Source organism: Canis lupus, chromosome 25 (genome assembly GCF_048164855.1).
Source record: "Canis lupus baileyi chromosome 25, mCanLup2.hap1, whole genome shotgun sequence".
Classification (NCBI taxonomy): domain Eukaryota; kingdom Metazoa; phylum Chordata; class Mammalia; order Carnivora; family Canidae; genus Canis; species Canis lupus.
In genome coordinates this window covers 32,143,391-32,161,681 of record NC_132862.1, presented here as the reverse complement: position 1 = coordinate 32,161,681, position 18,291 = coordinate 32,143,391, and the positions used below count along the sequence as shown (strand labels likewise).

At 44.3% G+C, this 18,291-nt stretch overlaps 2 protein-coding genes across 2 annotated transcripts; one reads left to right on the top strand and one right to left on the bottom strand.

The window, feature by feature from the left end:
- Positions 1 to 848: 848 nt before the first annotated feature.
- H4C16 (H4 histone 16) lies at positions 849 to 1,851 on the bottom strand. Its single transcript, XM_072797563.1, has one exon. It carries the CDS (start codon positions 1,784 to 1,786, stop codon positions 1,475 to 1,477), a length of 312 nt encoding a protein of 103 aa, XP_072653664.1. The 5' UTR covers positions 1,787 to 1,851; the 3' UTR covers positions 849 to 1,474.
- Positions 1,852 to 5,649: 3,798 nt separating this feature from the next.
- Positions 5,650 to 6,392, top strand: H2AJ (H2A.J histone). The gene has a single exon (XM_072798911.1). It carries the CDS (start codon positions 5,813 to 5,815, stop codon positions 6,200 to 6,202), a length of 390 nt encoding a protein of 129 aa, XP_072655012.1. The 5' UTR covers positions 5,650 to 5,812; the 3' UTR covers positions 6,203 to 6,392.
- Positions 6,393 to 18,291: the final 11,899 nt, after the last annotated feature.

Below are 18,291 nucleotides of genomic sequence, written 5' to 3'. Positions count from 1 at the left end.
TCACATTCAACAAATAGAGAGGCACAAAAGTGTGCCAGATTTTGCTGTTTCTTTTTAAAGCATCTGAGTTTTTTCACTTGGATTAAAAGAAAGCAGAGCTTCTGGGACGGTCTCACTGCCCTAGAGAGTTAATTAATACTAGAATCACAAACACACTTTATGGAATGGAGTCTTTATGGAATAGGGGAAAGTACTTGGACGTGAAAGCTCAGCAAAAGGGCCAAGAGGTCTCCATGGCAGAAGCAGTGTCACAGAAGGGCTGCGGTCAAAGGGTGCGGTATCCAACAGGGTTGGGATCAAATCCTGCCTCCAGTTTACACCCCCATGACCAGTTTCTTTGTCTGTAAAGTAGTAATAATACTGCATAAGTTTGCTAGACAATCAAACGCAGCAACGGAACACAAAGTGTCCCGGAGTGCCTGACCCCCAGTAACGGTAGGTCAGCCTCGGCTGAAGGAATGCTAGACATTTCGGAGCTCGGTTCCCGCCTCGCCCGCTGGGGCCCCTGCCGGCAGGCGCCTGGGCAGAGCGCTGGGCAGGACCCGCGACCGCGCAGCTATCTCGCCCACAGCATTTTCGAGTTTCTCCCTCCTACGGCCCCACGGGCAGCTCAGCTGCGACCGGGTCCCACGACACGGTCTCCTGAGCAGCAGCAGGATGCTGCCCCGCGCGGCCGCCGCACCGCGAGCGCGCTCCTGGACCTCCGCGGGCAGGGGTTCGAGCGCCGCCGCCGGGGACTCGTGCGGGTACGCTCCCCCCCGCCTGCAGAGGCCGCGCGCTAGGCCCCGCCTTCGACTTCGCCCGCCTTTGCCTCCTTCATTTAGCGTCTGAACTCGGGTCACCTCCTACTCAAACGTCAGCAAAGACAAAATATTCGCGTTCGGCAGCACCCCGGAGCGCCGCACTGGGCCAGGACGCGGCACTTTCCGCGCCAGCCCGCTCCCGCCTTCTAAGGGCCCGGGCCACGCGAGGAGCCGCCCCCTCTGACGCGCGACCTTCCCATCCAATCGGAGGCAGCATCTGCTAGTCCTAATTTGCATAGGAGCCCTCATATAGGCTCAGGGACCGAGCCCGCGGCTCCGTGGAAGCCCTGCGCTCCCCACCAGCGCTCGTGGTCTGAATTCCGTCTTACCCCAAATGCAACCCGGAGCCAAGACAGGAGCCCAGTCTGCGTGCGCACAGGGGAGCGTGGTCTCTACGTGGCACCGCACTTTCCAGGCTACGTCCCCTGCGAGCGGCGCTGGGTCCCCATTCCGAGTCCTGCCGCTCACACCTCCCCCTGCGGAGCCCCGAGCCCGCCGCCTGCAGCCCGCGGCCGCCCGCAGCCCGGGGCGGGAGCTTCCACGGCCCAAGGCAGGGCGTGCTCGAGCGCCCCTACCCCCGCCCAGCAACTACTGGTGCCAGCTCTTTCCCTGACGTTCTGGGGGCCCTTAAAAGGGCCTTTAGGAGTCTGGAGGGGAGCGGCAGACGCGGCTCAGCCGCCGAAGCCGTACAGGGTGCGGCCCTGGCGCTTGAGCGCGTAGACCACGTCCATGGCGGTGACCGTCTTGCGCTTGGCGTGCTCCGTGTAGGTCACCGCGTCGCGGATCACGTTCTCCAGGAACACCTTGAGCACCCCGCGGGTCTCCTCGTAGATGAGCCCAGAAATGCGCTTCACCCCGCCTCGGCGGGCAAGCCGGCGGATGGCGGGCTTCGTGATGCCCTGGATGTTGTCCCGCAGGACCTTCCGGTGGCGCTTGGCGCCTCCCTTGCCCAGCCCTTTGCCGCCTTTCCCGCGCCCGGACATTCTGGCAGCTCGGGAGCAGCCGAGGGCCGAGGAGCAGGCAGCTGGCGTTCGGGGCCGTGCAGACCGCGGCTTATATTTCCTGGTAGCGGACCTGTTTGAAAACCTCAAGGAAGTGGGCGGGGCTCGAGGCCCCAGGAGACTTTTGTCCTTCCAATGGCCAGCGAGGGAGCCGTAAGCGGGACAAGACTGATTTTTTTTTTTTTTTTTTTGTGCTTTCTGGGAGAAACTTTTTAATTTTTGCCGTAAAATGGAGGGAAAAGTCACTGGAATGTATATTGCGTTTTGTCAACCCCTAAATCAAAAGAAGCCAGATCCTATGCGCGCTCGTTTCCTCTCTCCCCTCCCTCCCATCGCCTCCCACCCCCATCTCGCGCGCGAATTCTAATTATTTTTCAAAAGGATCGCTTCTCTTCACAATACCATTCCTAGACTAATATGAAAATAAATAGTAACCAGAAATGCGTGACATCTTGTTGGATTTCAAAGCAATTGTTTTACACCTTTTCTTTCATCTGTGGATCTTCAGTCAGTAGTGGGAGGGAGAGGAGATTTTTTAATACATCTCTTTTTCTCTTTTTGTGACCCCCGCAGAGAATTAAAATTATTTTAAAAAGTCTAACCTTACTCCTTCCTCCCTCCCCTCTCCCAGACTTTTTTCCCTTTCAGCGGCTTGTGCGCCATTTGCAGATTATCTGGCCTCCTGTGTGCACCCCCATTCCCCCAAACCCGTGCATATTTGCTTTTCAACCAAGTAACGATTTCTATGGTAATTTAGATGAAATATTGTAAACTTCTTCTCACTGCATTCAAACCCGAGGTTCTCACATCTCCTTACAAATTCAAAGCTCTTAAAATAATAGATGCCTCCACGGTAGCTTTGAAGAGTGATTTGTACTGCAAATCACCCATTAGGAGGCTCTCCATCCTTTTTTAAGAGAACCCCTGAACAAAAATGAAACTTTCAGTAATGTCACCGTTCTAGGTTACAGGACTCTGTCTTCCCAAAAGGGTTTACTGCAATAAAAGGCACCAGTATTTAGAGGATGATTCGTAACTCTTTCTCAGGCACTTAACATCTGAAGGAGGGAATATTACTAAATTCTGCTCCCTGGCAGGAGGCCTGAAAGATAAGCCTTTCCAGAAAAGTTTTATAGTTAATATTTATATGTGTGTAAATGCTTATAATTTACCCATCCTTACCCATCTGCACAACACAGAAAGTCCTCCTTTATTAAAGAGGGGAGCCTGGGTGGCTTATTCCATTTAGTGTCTGCCTTTGGCTCCAGTTGTCATCCCACAGTCCTGGGATCCAGTTCCACATCAGACTCCTCTCTCAGCGGGGAGTCTGCTTGTCCCTCTCCCTCTGCTCTCTCTCAAATAAATAAATAGAGTTTTTAAAAAACAAAGATAAAAGAGTCCTCAGAAGGGTGCTTGGGTGGCTGAGTTGGTTAAGCCTCCCACTCTTGATTTCAGTTAGGTCATAATCTCAGGGAAGTGAGATGGAGACCCAACTTTCACCTTCAGCAGGGAGTCCATCTGTCCCTCTCCAGGCACCCTGCTCCTCCATTCATTTGCCCACCCACATGTGTGCTCTCTAAAATAAGTAACTCTAAAAAAAAATAATAATAATAAAGCCCCCAGAATACTGTTTGTATGGCTACAAAGAATCCTAAATAGTCATATTGTACTATGTGATTTTTCATCTTTGACTCACAGGGAAGAAGAAAAGTCTATCAGATCTGGAAGAGATCAGAATTCTAATAAAGCGTAAATTGATTATATTTATTAAGACTAAAAAGTCATGGTTAGAACATTTTCTTTTTTTTTTAAAGATTTTTATTTATTTATTCATGAGAGACAGAGAGAGAGCGGCAGAGATATAGGCAGAGGGAGAAGCAGGCTACCTGTGGGAAGCCCCATGCAGGACTCCACCCAGGACCCCGGGATCACCACCTGAGCTAAAGGCCGACGCTCAACCACTGAGCCACCCAGGTGCCCCTAGAACATTTTCAAGTTAGAAATCCTTCTTGTTTACAAAAATAAAAGGAAAAAGTGTCCAAAATAATAGTAAAAATAATTGTTAAAAGTTTTCCTTGATAGTAAAAATTTAAAATTTACAAAGCTCATGTCAGAAACATGTTAATAACTGCATCAGACATTTGTATGTCATTTATTCAGTTTAGCAGTTACTAGATGCTTACTAAAGTATTTAATCTTCAAAATTACATTTTGGGATAGATACAGAGCTTATCCAAGGTCAGCTGGTAAGTGTGGTAGAGCCTGCATTTGGACCAAGGCAATCTGGCTCCAGGATGACTTAATTATGACAATATGCTGTTTCTCAACTCTAAAGACGTTTGTTGAGTTCCTACTATACATAGGCTAATCATTTTTCTAGGCAGTAAGGCATGTACAAAAATCACTGAAAATGTGATTTCATTGAAATGAAGTATTTATTAGGATGGTGGGAGGGTAAATTTTACCTTTTTTTTTTTTTTTTTTTAATTTTACTTTTAAACCTGGGCAGCTCAGTGGCTGAGTATCTGCCTTTGGCTTAGGTCGAGATCCTGGGGTACTGGGATCCAGTACCGTATCTGGCTCCCTGCAGGGGACCCTGCTTCTCCCTCTGCCTATGTCTCTGCCTGTCTCTCTGTGTCTCTCTCTTGAATAAATAAATGAATCTTAAAAAACAAAACAAAACAAAACAAAAACAACCTTACTTTGTTCCAAATGCTCTGGCTCTGCAATTTAGGTAAGGACGGTTGCTACTATTCTTCCTTTTGTCTTTTTCATGACCTCTGAGCGCCGCAGGGGCAGTAGAGAGCTGGAAAAAGGGACCACCGAGTGCCACCACAATGTCTTAGGCGACCTTATTTACCTCGGGGCTCCGAGTCTCCGTGGAGAACATGGTCAGCCCCGCAGTGATCAATAAGGAGGAAGCCAAGGCCCAGACTTTGTGTCTCAGAGACTGATCCTGCATCCTCCCCCTGGCATCCAGAGACTTTTCAGGCTCACAACGTCGAACACAAGAGACGTTGAGTTCTGGCTACGCGAGCTTGTTCTGCAGTCTGTGAAGAAAGCATTCGCGTCTAGTGCAGCGCTCTAGTTCCGCAGAAGCGAATACTGGCAACCTGGGAGCGGCAGGGCACGCGGGGAGCCCCGTGTCATTTGGTCTGGTTGAGAAAGTTCAGGTGGCCAGTCCCAGGCACCTTTCGGAGCCAGCTCTCCACACTGCTGGGCAAAGGGAGCATCTGGGCTTGCAGGAGACAGGCGCTGGTTTAGAGAAATGGCAGGCAGAGGGGCACTGTTGCCCCCCCCCCCCCCCCCAAGCGCGGTGTCTGGAGTCAGGTTAACTAGCTGCTAGGATGCTGCTGTACTGTACGGTGCGAGGAAATCCGCCTCGCGGGCAGGGCACCGTGGGGAAGGAAGTGGGGCTCAACTTGCGGCCTCAGGTGCTTGAGGCTTTGGTCGCTTGAGTGCTTTATACTTGTACGGGGTAGCTCTTCCGGAGTTTGCAGTTTCTTTCTTTTTTTTTTTTTTTTAATTTTAAGTTTGATTTATTTATTTATTTATTTATTTATTTATTTATTTATTTATTTATTTATTTATTTGAGTTTGCAGTTTCTTAACCGTGGTTCCTTAATTCTTAAGACGTCCTTTTCCTAGGAGCGAACTTGGACCCTGAAACCTCAGGAGCCGGTGAAGTCAACGGAGGCTCCGGATGCGGGGCGCTGGGGTCCCGGGCATTCATAGGAGAGGCTTTGTAAATGAGGGCTGGGAGTTTGCTCCTTTGACTGGACAGAGCTGGAGAAGGAGGTGCCTCTGCCCGGAGCGCTGGTTGGGAGCGGAGCCTGCTTGTCATTGGTCCCAGAGCCCCAGATGTCGCTGCGTCCAATGGGAAGGCGCTGCCCAGTGTCAGCAAAGTGGCAGAGGCAGTTCCGGCGGGGTACGTTGCAGTGAGCCACTCGCTCAGACCCCGCGGCTGTGTCTCCCGCCCTCGCAGGAGTTGTAGGCGAGGAGGTAACCATGTCTGGTCGCGGAAAGCAGGGCGGCAAAGTGCGGGCAAAGGCCAAGTCCCGGTCCTCCCGCGCGGGCCTGCAGTTCCCGGTGGGCCGAGTGCACAGGCTGCTGCGCAAAGGTAACTACGCGGAGCGAGTGGGCGCCGGGGCGCCCGTGTACCTGGCGGCGGTGCTGGAGTACCTGACGGCTGAGATCCTGGAGTTGGCCGGCAATGCCGCTCGTGACAACAAGAAGACCAGGATCATCCCGCGCCACCTGCAACTCGCCATCCGCAACGACGAGGAGCTCAACAAGCTGCTGGGGAAAGTCACCATCGCGCAGGGCGGCGTCCTGCCCAACATCCAGGCCGTGCTGCTGCCCAAGAAGACCGAGAGTCAAAAGGCGAAGAGCAAGTGACCCTGACGCCGCCACAGGGGAGCTGGCTTCCCCAGCAAGGGCTCTTTTCATGGCCACCCCGCAGTATTCTTTTTTTTTTTTTTCCCCCCCCAATATACTCGATGTCCTGGAAGGCTGGCGCGATCTAGTGGGGAGGTGGGTGGCAGGGGGCCCGCGGAGTCCGAGGCCAATAAAGTCGGTGAAAATCGTGTGGTCGAGAGAGCTATGTAGTGTCGGGGACCCTCCGGATGACCCGGGGGGCGACCAGGAGACCTCTGGAGCAGGTACTGGGGGGTCGGTTTCAGCCGCTTGTGGACTACTTGGGTCCGCACCCCCGAGGTGTTTTGTGGGCGGATGAGCGGGACCGCGGGGGGCGCACGGGCTGGAGGTGGGCAGAGCTGGGATCCCCTCTCGCCTTAAAGCAAAGGAGGGGCAGAGTGGGGTGCGCGTGCGGGGGCGGCAGGGGGGTTGTTTGTACGTCTCATTCCCAGGGCCTTCACTCTCCTGTCCTGTCTGGGCTGCTCCGGAGGACCCAGTTCCGGAGACGCAGTGGGGGGTTAGCTAGTGTCAAGCAGGAAGTTGGCTCCCTGACCGTACTTTTCAAAAGGTGGAGTAACTTTCCGTCTTGGAAAAGTAGACAGTGTCAACAGATTTTTTTTTCTCAGCCTGGTAGCTGTCGTGTTTTCATGTTTTGGATAGCAGGTGATTTTAATATACACATTTATGTGCACATTTCTTTAAAATGAAGGGAACATCCAGTGATATGTATAATACAGAAGCATGAGTCATGAGTAAATTTGTTCCCCCAACACCCATGTTGCATAACAGTGCAGTGTCTTTAGTCATGAGCTACTTATGCTTAGGAGCTTTTTAAAAACGATTTTCTCATGATGGTCTTGTCCCCATCATACTATACTTCTTTGGAAATGTAATTAGTTTGATTTTGCTTCCTAACAACAAAAAACTTGCTTGAATGCTCTTAGGTTCCCCCACTGGCCTGGAGTAATGACCTCATTCCAACAGTCCGATAGGGGTCACATTGCTTAGTTGTACCGCAGTGCTTTAGTAAACGTGAAATAAGGATAAATGACCGAAATGCAGGCAGTAACACATTTCAGATCAGGAATCCACTTTTAAAAAGTTAAACACTAGCCATCCTGTTCTGTCCTTAACTGATCCTTCCATTTCACCTTTTCCCACAAGTTTCATTAAAGCCCACAGGGCCCACAAGACAGGTTCCAGTTCTGATCTCACATCTTTGGAGTCATCCTTCCTATGAGTCAGAGTTAAAGTCTTCCTGAAAAACATTATGGTATTTCTTCATCCTTAGTAATGGGTGGCCCTTTTTCCCACACGGGCTTTCTTTATTTCTTCCCCAATATTTATTGAACTTTTAAATATGCCATGTACAATATTAAGGTGATGGGGGAGTACAGCTGTGAATAAGGCCAACTAGATTTCCACTCTTTTGGAGCTCACTTCTTTTTCTTGGTACCTGAAGACAGGCAGAACAATGAACAAATAAATAATATCAGAGAAAGGATTCACCTTCAGCTTCCATTGACACTTGTGTCTCTCTGCTGTTTGTGCAATGAATGTTGGGATTATTTCTCCCACATGGTCATCTTTTTTGAGGTATACAAAGATCAGGCTACACACACTTCTGTTAGGAGTCAGATTATCGCCCCCATATTCTGGAGACAATAGACCCCAAGGGTACCATGGGCAGGTGCCTAGATATCCACAGCTATTTACTCCACTCCTACCTTCCATACAGAAAGCTTCTTCATATGTGAAACAGTCATAACACCAATTTTGAGGACAGATTGTTCGTTTATATACACATTAGGCATATATGTATAGATATATCTATATCTATATCTATCTATATCTATCTATCTATCTATCTATCTATCTATCTATCTATCTATCTATCTATAATGGAGATAACCAGTGCTGGTTTTGACGTTTAAGTCTTAATTTCCTATAAGATTTGGGGGGCCTGAAAGATTGATCCCAAAATGGTGACAAAATAAAAACAAGGGCCACCAGACATTTATAAGAAAAAAAAAAGCAATTTTTCCTTTCCCTCTGAAGATCACAGGAGTCTATCTAACTCTGTTAACCTGAAGAGCAAAACAAGCAAAATATTAAGTACAGTGACAGCGCCCTCCCCACGCCATCTCCACTGCCCTAAGGATTCTGTTTCTTCTCAAATACTTTTCCTGCTGCAAGGCTCAATCAGTCTCTCACGATTTCTGTTGCACCATTTCTGTTTTGGATGGTTTTTAAAACCTGAATAATTTATTGGCAGTTAAAAATGCATACCTCCTGCAAGATCAATGCAGCCTGCGATCCTTGATGAACAAACAGTTCTTGCCAACATATGATTGTTAATTTAAAAGGACAGTATTGCTTCAAGCACAAGACCGCATAGAAGAAGACTTAGAGCAGAACTGTGTGGGATATGAATTCTGATTTTTTTCTAATGCATTTATAATCCATAGTTGTATTTATAGACACATGTACTCTTTCCTGCCAAGATAGGCCATTCATGTGGCAGGCTGTGACTTGGGCAGGATTTGTGCTTTGCTTTTCCTGTGGGGCCAGTCTTGTCTTTGTGTCTCTGAGAACTGGTCTGTTTAGTTTTGCCTGCCTGGAATCAAAAGGTTTAGTCTGTCCCCATAATTTGTGATGACTGGCTTACTATATGCAAGCTTCACAAATGCCCTTGCAATGTCATATACCATGGTGCCTAAGGACTCCAGCTCTCTGGAACAAGACTTAAGTTCACATCCACTCTGCTCCTCATTAGATGATTTGGGAAATGTTACTCAATTTCTTTAAACCTCAGTTTTATTTATTAAGTGGGCATAATAGTAGAGTTTATATCAGTGGATTTTGCAGAGGATTCATTGAGTTAATGTGAATTAGGGCATTAGAGTTTCCCATGTAGAAACGTGCTCAGCAAATAGTAATTATTCTTATTTCCATGTTCAACTGGATTTTGAGTGAGTTGCAATAATTATGGGACCTACCGAAATAGAAAAGCATGGCATTCTAGCAATCCTATGGCTTTTCTGATAGCAAGCCATAAAAAACATTTAGTGGCTTTTTTACCAATGACAAGACTCCACAACTCAATCTATAACAGGAAAGAGAGTAATCAATAGCTAAAGCTTATTAACCATTCAGGTGAAAACCTTGATTTGCATCCCTCCCTCCAGACAACCTAGTTCAAGATTAATGGCTTAGGTACAGCCACGCAAATTTAAAAATGCAACCTTTTTGTTTAACAATTTATTGAGTATATATTATGTGTGAAACCTATTATGATTGCTGACCAGCTGTTCAGAAAAATGACTATAATATAATACAAAGATTATTACAATATAGCAGGCCACATTGTAAAGAAAGGGAGATACCCAGGGCGTTACAGTAACAGGGAATGGAGACACTTGTATTAGCCTCCTGGGGAGAATGGCACCTGAGACAGGTGTAGGTGTGCCAGTTAGCCTACATTACTAGACTGTTCTGGGCAGAGAGGCAGCACACACCAAGGCACAGGAGTCAAAGGATGATGGCTGCAGCTGGATGTGAGAGAATCTAGGGGCTAAGGTCTTTTGGGAGTGGATAAAATCATCCAGGGGGAATATACTTGCATAGAACCTATGTATAGATGTGTAAGCAGATATCGAAAAAAAAAAAGCTCAGCTGAAGAGGGGACATGGGAGATCTAATGGACTGGCAGAGGAAGGGGAGCCATGGACGTGGAGGGAGGACATGGCCTGAAGACTTCTCACAGCTTGGATCCCTGCACTCCTGGACACCCCCTAATTTGCTTATATTTTGCTGTATAATTAGAAAATGTTCTTTAAAAGTTATTACCTTCTATCCAGGCAATGCTGACAGGCTGGCTTAACTTACTAATGGTGATGGAATGGATATACATTTTTACCCTTTGTGCTTTTACTTTACACATACAGAAACCAGGGGCATATACAGTGACAAGAGCATTGTTTTACAAAGCTGAGAACAATGTTGGTAAAGAACCCTTTAAAAATATGTCCTTTATTATCATAACATTTAGTTGAATAGGGTTTTTTTTTAACCTGCTTTAATTTTATTTGAATTTTTGCTATTAATTTAAGTAAGTTTTACTTTTAAAGAAGTTATAGAAACAGTGATGACTTACTAATTCATAAAACGATGTAATTAATTAGGTAATTAATTTACTTTCTTAAGGGAAGGTATATTGCTTTTAAGTATCATTTGTAGAAAGTTACAGTAAGTTTTATTGAGGCATAATTGACATAACATTTTCAGGTGTATAACGATGATTTGATATTTGTGTATAAGTAGTTAATATCTGTCACCATTCATAATTACAATTGTTTTTCTTGTGATAAGAACTTTTGAGGTTTATTCTTGTAGCAACTTTCAAATATGCAATACAGTATTGTTAACTATAGTTACCATGCTGTACATTACATCTCCATGACTTAATTATTTTATAGCTAGAGGTTTGTACCTTTGACTCTCTTTACCCATTTTCCCCAACCCTCCCAATACACTCCCCCAGCTCTGGCAACCACCAATTTGTGGTCTGTATTTATGAACCTGGTGTGTATTTTTTTTTTAAGTTCCATATATACATGAGATCATACAGTATTTGTCTTTCTCTGTCTGGCATATTTCACTTAGCATAATACCCTCTAGGTCCATCCATGTTGTCAAAATGGCAAGATTTCATTATGACTGAATAATGTGTGTGTGTGTGTGTGTGTGTGTGTGTGTGTACCATGTTTTCTTTATTCTTTCATCTATTGATGGACACTTATGTGTTTTTCATATCTCAGCTATTGGAAATAATACTGCAATGAACATAGGGGTGCACATATCTTTTCCAGTTAGTGTAGTGTAGGTATTTTCAAATGTTTAAAACAAGAGAAATTTGACCAGGACAAGTTGAAATTTTTTAAAATTAGCTAATGTTTGTTTCCCAAGGGAGGGAAATGGAGTTAAGAGGAACAAAAACAAAACAAAACAGAACAACAAAAACAAACACAAAGAAAAGAAAAGAAAAGAAAAGCCAACTGGCTTACTGCAGATACAAAATAACCACTGTAAAGCTTTACTTTGTTTTCTCTAGAAGGAGAGGGAAAAAAGTTTAGGTGTTGAAAAGCAGATTTTAACATATACATACAGAAAAGAGAATGGTAGCACATTTGGATAGTAACTCGGGTCCTTGATAATTTTATCAAGCCATGCAGTTAAAAAGCCAATACTGCTTAACTCCAATGTATGGAAACAAAAGAGCGATAAGCCCTATACTAAGTTACCTATTTTTTAAAGGCAAATCAGACCAATGATCTGCTCATGAGGGTTTATCTGCTTTTGGTTTTAAAGTACTTCTCAAATGAACTATCTTGTTCATGTCAAAAGCCCAGGTGGTACCTGCAACTCTAAAATATCCCTGGTGAAATTGTGTTTTTCAGGGAGAGAGGTGTACAAATTTTTGTTAAAATGAGAAAATATGAAGGAAGCAAATGATTGGCCTGGAAGAGGTGCAGTGTTAGATTGTGATGGCTAGGAAAAATAATATGGTTTATAAAAATGGGTAATTTCTGGTCCCCACAACTTGGAGAGTGGCCAGTCATCACTGATCATAGGCCCAGACAGACAAAACTAAATGGACCAGTCCGCTGAGACACAAAGACAAAATGAAGCCGAACTCTTTACCTGATTTAGAAATGGCGACCCCAAGCAGTTTGTCCTATGGTTTCTGGTCTTAAGAGAATTGAATGCTTCATCTCTCGAGGGTTAGCATGAAAGCAGACTTATCAGACTTATGTCCACTCTCTCCCATGGACTTTGCCTCTTAGGACAACACAAAATACCAAGCAAGCCAACAAGCAATGAAAGCAGAGAACAGAAGACCAAAACCAATTTTATTGAAGAACACTAATGTGAACAATCAAAAAAAAAAAAAATTCCAAGAGCTCTTATTCAAAGGGAAATAAAATTAACTCAACACTGAAGCTTTAACAAAATATAGGAACTCAATTCAGCATGAACTTATCTCCAGGCCCTAAGCAGGTGGCACCTTATCCATAGAGACTCACAAGGGGTCTCAGATGTACACAGTCTTACCAAGTTGAGAGTCTTGGTCCTAGCAGTGGGAGCTTTAGCTGAATCTGTATTTTTGTCTATGCCCTTCAGCCAAACACCACGAGGAACACACTGGTAGTTGAGCAAGTTGGATTTTTGCTTGCAGAATGGGAGACACATACTGTGGGGAAATGTGGGGTGTCTCACTGAGAGGATATTAGGATTTATTATAGGTTTGTTTGTGATCATTGGTGTAGGGGCTTTGTATAGGATTGCATGTGGGTTGGGTAAGTCTGTGGGTTGGGTAAGTCTGATTTGGTAACTTAATACATCTAAATAAGATGTAAGGAATGTAGTGAGACTGTAGCTGTCATTGGTGAATCTGGCTAATGTACATTGGGCTGTTTGGTCATTTTTGTGATTTGGATAATGCTAGTGGTTTTGTATTCAGACGTGATTATAGAGTATTCTTGTTTTTGTTTGATTTTTCATGGTCCAGAATGGCCTTGTCTGGTGTTGATGTTCTATGAAGTTATGTTCCACAGAATAGCAAGGTGTAGCTGTCAAGCCAACTCCTAGTAGCACCAAGGCCTGGCTGATAGTCGAGGCCAATTACAAGCTATCATGGGCTGCTTTCCCCTTTCTCAATAGCTAAAGAATGAAATGTGACACCCAGAAGAGAGCTTGCTGCACCATCTAAGTAGATAAGAACATCTCAAGATAAATGTTTGCAGTGTCCAAGCACCATCAAAAGAGGGAGCTACTGACTATGGGTATTTCATTTACATAGTTCAAACATCCAAATCCTCTAACAACATCCCCTTGTTTTCATGTTCGTCAAAGAACTTTTTATCTTGAATTTAACTTTTTGCGTGTGTCTTTGTATAGGTTGTGGTTTCTTTAACATGATAATCCATGTATTGCTAATAATAAATGATGCTTTAAATTTAAATGATATTTGTATATACCTATATATGTTTTTTATGTATTTAAATGTGTATATTAAGTAAATGCCATGACCTCACTTTCTTCCCGTCTTCCAATATCCTGCTCCCCATTGCCCAGCCCAAATACAAATCAGTAAGTTATTCTGATTTGAACTCATGTCAGAAAAAAAACATTAAACTCAATAAAAAAATCTAGACATTTATTTATAAGCTTGCTAAGCCTCTGTTTTCTTATGCATTAAAAATAGGATAATCACATCCATGCCTATCATAAAGCAGTTAGGGAAGAGTGCATGGTAAGGGCTCAGTAAGTTCCTGTGATTGTTATGTTCATCACTTTACATCTTCTATGTGGCTTTTCTCTTTCCCTTTTGTATTACCCTGTCTCTGAGTCAGTGTTTATGATCCATATTACCTACCAGCCTGCTGCACTTCATACTTTCTCTGCCTATTTCAGGTTCCCATAAGGTTTTCTCCCAGGGATCTCAACCTGAGCCTGTTCCAATCTAGACCAGTTCCCTTCCTTCTACTTCCCCCTTCCCTAGGTCTGAATTTCTGTTCTGATCATTGGATACTCTGGGCAAGTTATTTAATCATTCTGTGCCTTGATTGACACATCTGTAAAATGAAGGAAATGACAGTGGCTGCCTCACTCGGATGTAGTAAGGACTGAACAAATTCATGCACAAAAGGCAGAAGGCGTTCCAAGAATGCCTGGCACACAGTAAATGTTCTGTAAGTGTTAGCTGTTGTTATTATATGTTTCCTAATAAACTGGCACCACACCCTTTATAAGTCCCCTGAATATTGTCAGTGCCATGCCACCAAAGCTGTCAGCTAGTGATTCCGTTCTTATTTCTCTTTCTGCCTCATCCCCTATGTCACATGGATTATTCAGGATTGTGCTTTCTGTCTCTGAACTAGATCTTCAACTCCTCTCCTCCACCCTCCTATGCTAGTCTGAGTGGTCTCCTCTTGCGTACCCCAGCTCTGGTCTTTCACCCTGCAGCCAGACTATTCCCTGCCTCACAAAGCAAATGTTATTCTGGCAAGCACATTATATTTCCCATGTGCCAAACGCTACTCTGAGAGTTTTATGATTTAACTCATTTGTTATCTATGTTCAATGACTTTTCCTTCTTTCATATGTTATTTATTTATTCCATAAATCTTATATTTATTCAATAAATCATGAGCTCAATCAGCCAGGGTCTTGCCAGGAAACAGATGGCATGCCCAAATATGGTGATTTGAAAAAAGTGTAATGATGGGATTATTTACCATGATGGGAGGAGGGTGCAGGGCAACTGCATGGAAGAGTTACTGACAGCTGGGCTCCACTATCACTCCTATGCTTGATGGAGTGAAAGGAAGGAGTGCTCACCAGATCTGGTAGGAGGTTGTGTGGAGGGAGCCTGCATGACAGGAAAAATGGAGGGAGTCTAATCTAAGACAGCCAGTAGGGAGGGGCCAAGGGAGTCATTCCCACGGCCTCACTTTCCTTCCTTCCTCAAAGCTCCTGCTTCTCATCAGCCAGCCCAAGTGAAAGCCAAAAGACAAAAAGGACCCCTTGATGCAATCGCTACAATTCAATTGCCTGGGGCCATAGAAGAGTGGAAAAGTGTAAAGTGGAGTTCATGGGGACCAGACCTCTAGGTAATTCAAACACAAAGTGAGCAGGTCCCCACTGCCATAGGGAAGAATGTTAACTGGGCCTTGCCTGGCAGGATGAAGGTCACTCCCTCATAAAACCCTTGACCTGCAGATTGCCAGCAAGAGCAGAGAAGATGAGATCTCTGTGTTCCTGAAACTTTCATAAGAGCAGACCTTGAATGAAGTTATGAAACCTGGAGATTCCAGCCTGTTCTGCCATTTTTCATATATATAAAAAAATAGTGTAGAGTTCACACTACAAATACATATGCATATATATGTATATATAAAAATATATATACACACCACTCACCATCCATATTAAAGCTACGTCCCATCTCTTCCAGCAGCAGAGGTAGAGGCAAAGGAACTCACACCCACTCTTCTTTGCTTCAGCCCCTTGAATAGAACTAGCCCCATGTTTAATCTAACTGCAAAGAAGGCTGGAAACTGTAGAAGAGCCATTAGAAAATTTTAGTGAGTACCACTGTCTGTCAGGGTTTCTCAGAGCATTTTTTGCTCACCTCCTAGTTCTGAGCTTTGTTTTATTTAATGTACTGCTGACATGGAGACTGCCAGTCAACCAGGGTTCTCTTGAGATCTTTTAAGAACAAAAATGACTCCCTAAAAAACCTTTTATCATTAGCTAGGGCACATAAGCTAACTGTGCCTAACCGGTTGCCTGGAAGAAGCAGCTTGAGAAATACTCCATTTGTTTTTGTCAGAGAAATCGGTGCTAATAATTTTGTGACTAGGTTGTGACAGAAGGCTGGGTTTTCTTCACACTCAGTGATAGATGTGTCAGTTATGGATTTATTGCCTCTGAGCTCCACATTCTAACTTCAGTACTTGCTCTGTGAAAAGAGGCAGAGTTCTTTGAACAATTTTTCCATTTTGGTAAGTATGCTGGTCTCTCTCAGTAGAAGGTATGGGAGCGACTTCATAGGAGGAAGGGATATGTCTTGCTGGCTCAGGCTGCTGGTGGTAGTGGTGGGTAAGCAGTGAGGTGTGAGGACATCAGGTGGCCATCTGTCCCAGCCACGTGTCCACAATGCATGGTCTGTCTGTGACCTGGCAGCCCCAGCTCAGTCTGGGGACTACCTTCTTACAGCCTCCCACCGGGAAAACACTCTCCAGGCCTCTGGATTTTAGCAGTGCCCAGACTCCCTCTCACACCAACCCCCCAGAGCGGATCTCTTATGGTCCTTTCCTTGAGGTCAGGGAGTGTGACGGGCCACCTGCCTGCAGTGCAGAGTTCACACTACAAAGGCAGCATTGAGTCAATGTGACAGAGACTCTATGGCTCACAAAGCCCAAAATATTTACCATCTGGCCCTTTATACAAAGTTTGCTGATCCCTGTCCTAGTTGAAAGAAGAAACAAATAGAAATACAAAATAAAAAACCAAATTAACATAAGTCATCTATCTAAATAATTGTTCTAATTTTTCTCCAGAAATGTGGCATTTTCATGTTATTCTTTACTTTTTAATGTTAACCATAAGTTTTTTCTCAAACATGTGTGTTATGAATAAATTCTCAGAGTACAAATACAGATTTTAAAATAGGCCCTCCTGTGATCTGGGTTACTCAGCAGTACAAATGGTTGTAGGAGATGCTGGATTTCTACATTATCTGCACTTTGATTCTCTTTATTACTCAAAAAAGCCAGCAAATATTATTTGAAGGTATGGAGTTTTTTTGTTTGTTTGGGGTTTTGTGTGCAGTATGTTATGCCTAAGTATGGCAACCTTTAATTTTTCTTGAGATTCTATGATATAAATGCTACTGGATCCTAATTTTCCTTCCCAATATTGCTATACAAATCCTTAAAACACTTAAAAAAATTTTTTTCGGGATCCCTGGGTGGCGCAGCGGTTTGGTGCCTGCCTTTGGCCCAGGGCGCGATCCTGGAGACCCGGGATCGAATCCCACATCGGGCTCCCGGTGCATGGAGCCTGCTTCTCCCTCTGCCTGTCTCTCTTTCTCTCCCTCTCTCTGTGACTATCATAAATAAATAAAAAAAATTTAAAAAAAAATTTTTTTCTTAACAGTATTCTTTAAGTGTTAATTCTCCTAGTTATCAGTTCTCCTACTTATTCTCCTAACTTATCAGGTAAATGTGATAGAATTCTTACTAAATAAGGATTCATTATGGTAAATTGCAATAGTAGCTTATTTTTAGGCTTCGATGCCTAATGGTCTGTTTGAATAGGATAATAGGTCAAGGAAAACATGTATTGGGGAAGTGGTGGTCTTTTGTTTGCAAACTTATTTTTTTTTTAAACATAATGTTTCCTCCTTGGTTGCAGCAAGGAGCTAACAATTAAGGTAATTTGTTAACCTTTAGAGAAAACATTTCCATTTTTTTTTTAAGTTTGCACCTTTTTTTTTAAGATTTTATTTATTTATTCATGAGAAACACAGAGAGAGAGAGAGGCAGAGACACAGGCAGAGGGAGGAGCAGGCTCCATGCAGGTAGCCTGATGTGGGACTTGATCCCGGGTCTCCAGGATCACACCCTGCGCCGAAGGCAGACACTAAACCGCTGAGCCACCCAGGGATCCCCAACATTTCCATTTTTTTAAAAGCTTCTTTTAAAGGCTTTTAAAGCATAAAAAGATTATAAAGGTATGATGAATTATATCTTCACTGGCACACAGCATATAATAGCTGTCAGATTTTTTTCCAAGTTTTTCATGAGCACAGGTTAAGTAAAATAAATTCTTTAAAAAAATAGCATTGGTAAATACTGTATTCAAGGTATGAGATGGAAGTATATAGATGTTGAGGCTTATCTCTTGAAATTTCTATGAGGATCCCGAGGATAGGAACATCTGATTTTGCTTGCCACGGTTTTCCCAGCACCTAGCTCACATTAGGAGCTCAGAGACTATCTGCAGAAGTTTATGATGTGCATGCCTCCCCAAACCCTCAGGTAGCTCATTCCATCAATCACTCTTCATTCTCCAACCTGTCCCTCCTTCCTTGATCTTAAGCCTCAGCAAACTTGCACATGCTGATTGAGCAAAACCCCTGTGCTTGCTCAGTCCTTAGCCACCTGCTCCGTCCTATCTACTTTCCTTCACAGCCACACTCATAGGCATTCTTAGAAATAAGAGAACTGTGGTAGGGAGACAGTTATTTTGGTCTCACAGAAGTCCCAGCTCCGACCTTTGCTAAAAGCTCTTAATTCCAGGAATGTAAAGAACAGAAAAACTTCCCCACAGCTCACTTATACCTGAACCCAGGACTCGGTGGATAGAAATTATGTACAGCTCTGCTCAGTGAAGGTTTTAACTCCAGGAGTGCTGCAAGGCCTGTCCTCCAAACCAATCCTGGTGGATGACCATTTCCACGTATTAGACCTGCTGCAGTTGGAATTGAAGACAAAACATGA

What these genes read in the sequence shown, in the direction of transcription:
- H4C16 (XM_072797563.1), bottom strand. Translation starts at nt 1,786, where the DNA reads ATGTCCGGGCGCGGGAAAGGCGGCAAAGGGCTGGGCAAGGGAGGCGCC.
- H2AJ (XM_072798911.1), top strand. Translation starts at nt 5,813, where the DNA reads ATGTCTGGTCGCGGAAAGCAGGGCGGCAAAGTGCGGGCAAAGGCCAAG.